Consider the following 10,100-nt stretch of genomic DNA (forward strand, 5'->3'; position numbering starts at 1 on the left):
GAAAGGCACCTGGGGCCACCTTTGCCCTACCCCCTAGCTCTTAGCTCCCTCCTGGGTTTCTGATCACTGTCAGTGGCAGGGGACTTCTTCCTGCTTTCCCTTTCGCCTCCCTGCATTGTGCCTACATATGCAAATTAACCGCCATCTTGTTGGCAGTTAACTGCCAATCTTAGTTGGCAGTTAATTTGCATATAGCCCTGATTAGCCAATGAAAAGGGTAGCGTCGTACGCCAATTACCATTTTTCTATTTTATTAGTGTAGATTTTGTATTTAGAAAATAGGTTATATTATTATTGAAGTGTGAGCATGCTTATTGAAGAAATTTTGGAAATGTATGAGCATAACAGAACAAAAAAAAGGCACCAATAGTCCTCCTGCCTTCTCTCAGAAAATGTGTTAGCTTTTAAAGTTTCACTCCTGGCTTAAAGTAGCTAAATTTGAAGACCCATGGGGCAACCAGGAATTTGTATCAAGGCTCAATAGTTGACATTTTCTGTTAATCCAGAATTTCTAGCTTCCCTATTTTTCCAATTTCAAAGAGGCTTTCCTTGATTCTCTGAAATTAATATCTTTAAAAAATGAGTTGGTTGGTTAATGGAATTTGTATATATGAGTACTTTTTTTCAGGTGGGGCTTTCTAACTATTAAACTTTGTTCTTTTGATGCTAGTTTAACTGATGAAGAGTCCCGGAAAAATTGGGAAGAGTTTGGAAATCCAGATGGACCTCAAGGTGGGATAAATGATTATTACAAAACACTGGGGATATGATATATATTATTAAAATATTAATTAGATAGAAAGGAATATTTTAACAGCCACAGGGAGTTAAACAGATGTGTCAATTGAGTTCCTTTTAATTAATTTTTAACTATTTTTTTTCTAGAGAATAGTTTAGGAGATAAAACTTAGATTGATTTGATGAGAAGAGTAGTCACTGTTATTCACATTTTCAATTAGTAGTTCATAAAAATTGAATGACAAAAATGTTTTTTTTGCTGACTTTAAATATTTTCTCACATACAGTGTTTACATAAACTCAGGAAATATAAAAGGATTTAGATTTTTTTTTATAAGAAGGAATTTATGTACTTTGATTTTTTTTTCCTTCTGGAAAGATTTAGTTTCAGATATAGACTATTTCCATTAATTTGTGTAATGAGAACACATGTAGTAACCACATGATTTTTTTCAGTTGTTTTTTTTGGGGGGGTTAGGGGTAGGGATGAGAGGCAGAATTTTGGGATATAAATTCTGGAAGTATAGAAATGTTCTTTCTATTTTAGCCACAAGCTTCGGAATAGCCCTGCCAGCTTGGATAGTTGACCAGAAAAATTCAATTTTGGTGAGTCTATTTATATCACATTATAATATGTTTGACATAAAGAGAGCTATTACAATGAAAATATTGGTATGCTATTTTTAATTTAACTGTGTATTGTGAAACTTTTTATGTGATGGAGAAAAGAATTGTTTCCTATGATTAGGTTGCTGGTTTGGGGCAGTGTGTTCTAACTGTAGTCTTAAAGATGTGATTTTCTTTTGGAGTCAGTTTCAGATCAGGTCATACCCTTGGTTTGGGGGACTACTGCTTTTTAAATTTTATTTGTCATTAATTTTTATTTTCCAATTCAGTTCACGTACAATATTATATTAGTTTCAGGTGTACACCCAATGATTAGACATATAACTTAGACCTGATCCCGGTAAATCTCATACCCATCTGACACCGTTCATAATTATTAGGATACTATTGACTATATTCCCAATGCTAGTGATGGCGAACCTATGACACGCATGTCAGAGGTGACATTCGAACTCATTTTTTTGGTTGATTTTTCTTTCTTTTTTTTTTTTTTAAAAAAATATATTTTATTGAGTTTTCACAGAGAGGAAAGGAGAGAGATAGAGAGTTAGTAACATCGATGAGAGAGTAACATCGACCAAAAAAAAATGACACGCGAACTCATTTTTTGGGCTGATTTTTCTTTGTTAAATGGCATTTAAATATATAAAATAAATATCAAAAATATAAGTCTTTGTTTTACTGTGGTTGCAAATATCAAAAATTTCTATATGTGACACGGCACCAGAGTTAAGTTAGGGCTTTTCAAAATGCTGACACGCCGAGCTCAAAAGGTTCGCCATCACTGCCCTATGATGTACTTTACATCCCCATGACTATTCTGTAACAACCAATTTGTACTTCTTAATCCCTTTACCTTTTTCACCCACCCCTTCAACCTCTTCCTATCTGGCAGCTGTAAAAATATTCTCCGCATCTATGAATCTGTTTCTATTCTGCTTGTTCGTTTATTTTGGTTTTTATATTCAGTTGTTGATAGGTATGCATTTACTGCCATTTTATTGTTCATATTTTTATATCCCCTTTTCTTAAAGAAGACCCTTTAACATCTATATATGTAAAAGGCTAATATGCTAAGTGTCCCTCTGACCAGTTGCTATGATACACACTTACCACCAGGGGGCAGAAGCTCATCGCAGGAACTGCTGTGATGCACATTGGCCATTTACAAAGAAATGGCACCAGGGACCTGGCACCCACAAAGCTACACTTGGCTCCCCCAAGTGGAACACAGGCCCTGCCACCCCGCTGGAGCGACACCCCATCAAATTGCAGCTAACACTGCCGAGACCCCATGGTGCAAAATTCAGCCCACAGCCCAGCCCAGCCCTAAAACGGTGGCTGTGGGCGCCGGGTAATGATGTCATGTAGCAATGCCCGGCTTCCTCTCCCTAGTGACTAGCCTCCTTGGAGTTTTTTCAGCCCAGGAATATGACTTGCTTTATAGCCAGGTGGAAACATTTTACACTTTAACCAAATGTCTGTGAAGTGTTTTCCCATGCCTCATCTCATTTGATCCTCACAGAAGTCCTGGAGTAGGTAGATAGGAGACTTGTTGGAATTCTATTTTTTTTCCCATTGGCCAGCAAACAAGATTTAGAAAGCTTAGAAACTTAACCCAACTGAAAAGAAGGAAGAAATGGTGGAACTTGAAAATGACTTCAGATTTTCTCACTGTGCAGAATATAGTCAAACACTGCTGCAGTTAAATATTTTTTCCTTTGTTCTCCTTGCATGATCTACAATAATAATCTGCTTTGTGTTGATATTTATTGCTGTGTTGCTGACAATTACCTGAAAGAGAAGTTGGGGTGCTTCACTGGGCTGGAAAAAGTTTAGCTAAATGAGAAAGCAGGTCTAATTAAGCAAGTTTATTCTATATTCCATATATATATAAAAGGCTAAATTGACTCGCACATGTGCAGTACATTCAAAACTCTTGCTGGCACCAATCACATGCGTGTGTTTTAATCAGTCATTGTCAATTGTGAATTTGGTTGACACTTCTATTATAGAAAAAGGGCAAACAGCGATATTAAAATATTCCTTCTAATTAATTTCCTTTCAATGTGCACGAATTCATGCACCAGCCCACTAGTTTCTTCACCTCAATGCATGGGCCCTTTTATTGGGGATGGGGGAGCTCTTTAAGGAAATCTCATCATAACAACAGAAATCTATTAGACAAAGAGCATGACTGTTTGGAAGCCAGGTAAAGGTTGGCTCTTTTGTTTTTAATCTTTTGCATTTATTTATGATGTGTCTTGGTATGGGTCTCTTTGGGTTCACCTTGTTTGGGACTCTCTGCACTTCCTAGACTTGTATGTCTAGTCCCTTCACCAAGTTAGGGAAGTTTTCTTCATTATTTTTTTTCGAAGAAGTTTTCAATTTCTTCTCTTCTTCCAGTGACCCCATGATGCATATGTTGGTACACTTGAAGTTGTCTCAGAAACTCCTTATACTACCTTTTTTTGGATTTCTTTTCTGATTGCGTAATTTGGCTTCCTTATGTTCCAAATCACTGATTTGATTCTTGGCTTCATCAAATCTACTTTTAATTCCCTGTAAATTATTCTTCATTTCAGTTAGTATATTTTTCATTTCTGATTGGTTCCTTTTTATTATTTCTATGTCCTTTTTCATGCTGTTGAAATTCTCACTAAGTTCCTTGAGCATCCTTATAACCATTGTTTTGAACTCTATGGTAGTTTGCTTGCTTGCTTCCATTTCATTTAGTTCTTTTTTTTTTTTTTTTTAAGAGGGTAACGGGGAGGGAGAGAAAGAAACATTATTGTGAGAGAGTCACATAGATTGGTTGCCTCTAACACACGCCCTGACCAGGGATCAAATGTACAATCCAAGTATGTGCTCTGACCAAGAATCAAACCAGTCACCTCTGGTGTACAGGATGACACCCCAACCTAACCAACTGAGCCCCACTGGCCAGGGCTCATTTAGCTCTTTTTCTGAAAATTTCTGCTGTTCTTTTATTTGGGACCTGTTTCTTTGTCTCCACATTTTGGCTGCTTCCCTAAGTTTGTTTCTAGGTATTAGGTAGAGCTGCTATGTCTCCTGGACTTAGAAGAGTGGCCTTGTGTAGTAGGTGTTCTGTAGGGCACAGAGGCACAGCCTCCCCAGTTATCCCAGCTGGGAACTCTAGGTGCGCCCCTGTGTGGACTGTGTGCACTGTCCTATTGTAGTTGAGCCTTAATTTTTCTGTTAGCTTCACTGGAAGGGATTGACCCCCAGGCCAATTGGCTGTGAGGACCTGCTGTGACTACAGCAGAGTAGCTGTTATTCAGGAGCCAACCTTATAGAACTTCAGTGGGGCTCTTGTGCTCACCAAGTTAGCCCAAAGAGTTTCTTGCTAGTGAAGGTGGTAGGATTGTAATCTGGCATGGTCTAAAGCTATCCACCAGGTGCACTGGCCCTGGGGACTCCCAGGAGGTGCAAGGTCATCCACTGCCTTTGCCCTGTCTGGGACCACCTGGCATGAGCTTTGGAGCAATCTGCAGATGGCTCCTACTTGTGCTGGGTTTGGAAGTGCCCAGGAGAGGCCAGGCTGCAAACTAAGGCTGGCTGCCACTAGTACTGGGGCTGGGCCCACTTAGCGAAAGGTACAGGACGTGCCAAGACCAGATGCTGCTTGTTTGAGAGATTTTAGGAAAGTCTGTAGCAGGTGCCAAGAAAGGCAGTTTGTATGGAAAAACCACTGGAAACGGCTTGGGTGGGCCCTCAAGTTGGGCTGATGGGGTCTCAGGCAATCACCAGAGTGTGGTGAACAATGTGAGCCAGGTTGATGGAGATATGACACCCACTTGCTGGCTCTTTGAGGTTGGAGGGGGTCTCAGAAAAAGAACAATGGCTTTTGCCAGCACATTTGTCTGCTCCTCCAGCTTTTGCTCTGATGCCAGATAATTCAGTTCCTCCCTGTATGAACCTGGTGCCTTTTGAGCTGCTGTCCCAGTGCTGGAGCTCAGAGGGAGTGAGTGCGAATAAATCCATGTGCAGGCCCTTTAAGAGGAACTGCATGGGATTCCAGCAGCCCTCATTATCACTCAGCTACAGTCCCCACTGGTTTTTACAGCCAGGAGTTATGGGGACTTCTCCTCCTGGCACTGGAACACTGGGCTGGGGGGGCCTGGTATGGGGCTGGGATTCGTTGCTCTTCAGGGGGACCACCATGACTGAGATACTCCTCCTGACTTTTATCTAGCACATGTCGATGTGGGACTAGCCCAGCCGTGGGCAAACTACGGCCCGCGGGCTGGATCCGGCCCGTTTGAAATGAACAAAACTAAAAAAAAACAAACCGTACCCTTTTATGTAATGATCTTTACTTTGAATTTATATTAGTTCACATAAACACTCCATCCATGCTTTTGTTCCAGCCCTCCGGTCCAGTTTAAGAACCCATTGTGGCCCTCGAGTCAAAAAGTTTGCCCACCCCTGGACTAGCCCATTCCAAGTCTCTGCCCCTCTGACCAGTCTCTATGTAGCTTCTTTAAATCCCTATTTTTAGGTCTTAAATTCAGCTAGATTTTAGGTGGCTCTGAATGATGGTTCTGTAGTTGAGTTGGAGGATTCAAATACTGCATTTATCTATGCTGCTGTCTTGACTGGAAGTCCTGGAACTACTCTTTTTTATGGTATCTGTATTTATCCTAAGTTGTACTCAAATGTTAAATTACCCCTCATTTCACATTTACCCAGGCTAAATTAATTATAATATATGCTAAATTAGTGTTATATATTCTGTATGGTACTTCAGGAGGCAGTAGGATACAGACTTCAATCATATAGATGCTGAACTCTAAAATGTCAGGAATTCCTATTGTTTAGGAATAGATGATTCCCTGCTTTCTTGAAAATAATGATCTAGGAGCTATCTTTGAAGTAATAAAAACCAAAATCCATATAGTCTGTAATTTGTTTTGAAATGGCTATTTATAATGTTATTTTAAGGCAGATTAACATTTGTTTTCTTCAGTGGTATATAGTTGCTGTATGTAAGTGTGCTTATCATGCCTAGGCTTATTCTGGGAATACTAAAGAAGAGAAACATAGTTAGCTACCAGATTAGGAATCAAGCAGTGGGAGAAAAATCTGAGACCAATAAACTTCAAACAGAACATTATGAAGTTACTCCTCAATATTTAGACAAAGGAACCAAACAGGGTTCTATTATTATTTATTTCCAAGGCATTAACCACTTGCCAAGGTGTGGCTATATAAGTACTTGACTGGAAGGGAAATGTAATTTCTGTTTTGCTGGTGTTATCTATAGAGCAAATGAAAAGGTAATTTATTAGTAGTGGCAAAGAACATAGTTTCTGTACATGGAATGCCAACCTGGTTCTCACCTACTTACTAGCTGTGTGACCTAGGACAAGCTATGAAACATATATATGCTGCAGGTTATCTTCAAAAGGAAAATAATAATGGTACCTTCCTCAGAGGATTTGAAAATAAGAATTAAACAAAATAATACATGAGGAGTGCTTTTAATAGTACCTCCTCCATGTAAGCCTCAAAATAAGTGTTCATGGATATTGTTATAATTTGCCTGATGAAGACCATAATTTTTTTCTCTTTAATTCTAGGTTTTACTTGTATATGGATTGGCATTCATGGTCATCCTTCCAGTTGTTGTGGTAAGTTCTAGCTCTTTTTTTTTGAACATATTTTTGGAAAGGGAATTGTTGGTATGCTTTGGAGTCTCCTTGTTAGATTGTAATTTGTATTAGAATATAATCCATTGATCCTTGAATTTTAAGAATCTTATTATATTCAACTATATTTTAAAGGTCTTCTAAAGGTGATATCACTTGAGTATGCTAAAGTATATTTCCTCCCAATTCAAAAGTTAGACACAACTGATAATACTACAGTTGTATTTAGAGTTTAAAATGAGTCTTCCTTCACTACCTCCCTCCACATCTCTGTTAGAGATAATCACTGCTTAAGTTTGGTGATTTCCCTTTTAAATACAGTTTCAGGCAAAAGTAGGTTTACAGTACATGAAACAGAATTTATTCTTGTTTTATTATTTATTAATTGTATTATTTTCCATACAAACATCTTAAACCTACTTTTGCCCCAGCCTGTATTTTTCTATACACACATTACAAAATACATGTATGGTTCTGACTTTTTTGCTTTAATTATAAGGGCCATGGCATTTAGAGTGATCTCATTTTTAAAACAGCTACATGGTACCTCAATATGTAGATACCATAAAGTTTATGATTTTACTGTTTATTACTTTTATGACTGGTGGTGTTCTTTTTGCTCTTACAGTTTTTGAGTTCTATGTGAGGCTAATAATTAACCTGTGTGCCTTCTTCATAGGATTTTTGTGTGAGGATCCAATTGTATGGAATAATGTGAATTAAAATAGTAAAATTGCTTCTTTATTTATTTATTAAATATTTATTAAAGATATATTATGTATCAGGAACCAGTTTGTTGCTTATAGTAGTGGGTTGGTTCATTTCTATTTTGTCTTCAAACAATTTCTCGTTGAAACTTAAATGTCTTAATTGTATAATTACAGTTAGGTAGTCATCAGGCAGTATACATATTTGCAAAATAAATAATTTAAAATATGTGTTGAAGGTATTTGTTCTAAAGCTGAGGAATTTTTATTGGTTTATGAGCATTTAGAAAATTTGACCACAAACATATTTCTTATTAAACTAGCATTTATTATAGTTTTTATGCTTTATTTATTTAATTTTATTTGTGTTTAAGGGGTCTTGGTGGTATCGCTCAATACGCTATAGTGGAGACCAGATTCTAATACGCACCACACAGATTTATACATATTTTGTTTATAAAACTCGAAATATGGATATGAAACGTAAGTAAATTTAAGTAACCATGACAATAGATTATTTTCTGAGTCACTTATGTGGAATTGGTATACATTCAAATAGAGAAATTCCATTTTATGTTTATAGATATTTAATTCATGTACCTAAAACTGGAGGAAAATGCTAACACCCTTACCACATTTCTTGATCTATTGCTATTATTTCCACCTACTCAGCTATATATGTATTTTTTTCTCAGAAATTTTATGTTTAAGCTTCATGTGGACTAATTTTATAATACCAGCTAACATTTTTTGAGTATTAGTTATGTGCCAGGCGTGCATTAACTCATTTAGTATTTGCTACGCCCCTGTTAGTGTGTGCTGTTTGTAAGCACATTTTATAGATGAGAAAACTGAACTCAAGGATGCATAGTAGGTGACAGAGCCAGCATCAAACCCAGGCAGTTTGGTTCCTGAGCCATAAACCAGTACATTATCCTGTATTAATTGTAATAAAATAAGTAGAGGTCTTGGGTGTGTTGAAAGAAAACTGTCAGGATATTTCATTCTCAGAGTCTTACTTTAAAATCCTATATAATAAAAGATTAATATGCAAATCGACTGAACAGTAGAACGACAGGTTGCTGTGTTGTGCACTGACCACCAGGGGGTAGACACTCAACGCAGGAGCTGCCCTCTGGTGGTCAGTGCAATCCCACAAGGGGAGTTCCGCTCAGCCAGAAGCTGGTCTCATGGCTAGTGAGTGCAGTGGTGGTGGCGGGAGCCTCTCCCGCCTCCATGGCAGCACTTAAGGATATCCAACTGGCAGCTTAGGACCACTCTGGGACTGGGAGAGGGCGCAGGCTGGGCTGAGGGATCGTGGGCACCCCCCCCCAACCTCCCCGCATGAATTTTGTGCACCGGGCCTCTAGTTTCTTAAAAAAAAGATACCATCCTAAATACTTTCCGTGAGCTCATAAAGCTAATATTGTAAATTTTATCCCTGTAATATAGTATTGTCTTTCACAATCACTGCTATGCAGAAATCATAGACATCCCGCTTCCCCTCCTTAAAAAGGAAAGATAAAAGTTTTAAATTGTGCCTCACTGGAAAATGCATTTTTTTGTTTCAAAACTTAAGTGGACTTTTCTGTATTTTGGATTTGCCATTTTACTGTCTTTCTTGATAATCAGAAAGAGACTCCTCAGGATCATGTGACTGTGTGATTATATTCCTGAGGAATGAGCATATCTTTTATTTCTGAGGAGCAAGTGAACATTACTCTCCCTTATGCACACATGCCACTCTTCCTTATGCTGGCTTGAAAGATTAATATAGAACTATTTCCTTATGTCGATGTTTCATGTTTTTATCTGTTTTAATTTTTTTTTGCATCAGTAATCTTTTTTCTGTTTCATTTCTGAGGGTGGTATTTAGACTTATACAATTAGTCTGTTAAAAAAGCATTATTTAGCTGGTGGGTTTGGTTATATATCTTTTGTTACTTTATCATTGGCACCATTTATATGGCCATCTTAGGAACAATTTCATGGAAACATTTGGAGGTAGTAAGGGTAATAGTTCACATATTACTGTGTTTATTGTGTGTCAGGCTCATGTGAAGAAACTAGGGTCCATAGAGGTGAAGACTATTATCTAGGTCAGTGGTCAGCAAACTCATTAGTCAACAGAGCCAAATATCAATAGTACAACGATTGAAATTTCTTTTGAGAGCCAAATTTTTTAAACTTAAACTATATAGGTAGGTACATTGTTATTAACTTAATTAGGGTACTCCTAAGGCTTAGGAAGAGCCACACTCGAGGGGCCAAAGTGCCGCATGTGGCTCGCGAGTCGCAGTTTGCCGACCACTGATCTAGGTCATTTAGCTAGGAAGTAGAAACTCCAGGTCAGGGG

General features: G+C 38.0%; 1 protein-coding gene across 1 annotated transcript in view; it reads left to right on the top strand.

Moving 5' to 3' along the window:
• The window catches only part of SEC63 (SEC63 homolog, protein translocation regulator), a 53,547-nt gene that overhangs the window by 11,853 nt on the left and 31,594 nt on the right, over nt 1-10,100 (top strand). Inside the window, exons 5-8 of the mRNA XM_006777247.2 lie at nt 671-732; nt 1,286-1,344; nt 6,969-7,019; nt 8,119-8,227. Of these exons, the coding sequence (XP_006777310.1) occupies nt 671-732; nt 1,286-1,344; nt 6,969-7,019; nt 8,119-8,227 (281 nt within the window). The remainder of the gene's footprint in view (nt 1-670; nt 733-1,285; nt 1,345-6,968; nt 7,020-8,118; nt 8,228-10,100) is intronic.

Source organism: Myotis davidii, unplaced genomic scaffold (assembly GCF_000327345.1).
Source record: "Myotis davidii unplaced genomic scaffold, ASM32734v1 scaffold68, whole genome shotgun sequence".
Taxonomy (NCBI): Eukaryota; Metazoa; Chordata; class Mammalia; order Chiroptera; family Vespertilionidae; genus Myotis; species Myotis davidii.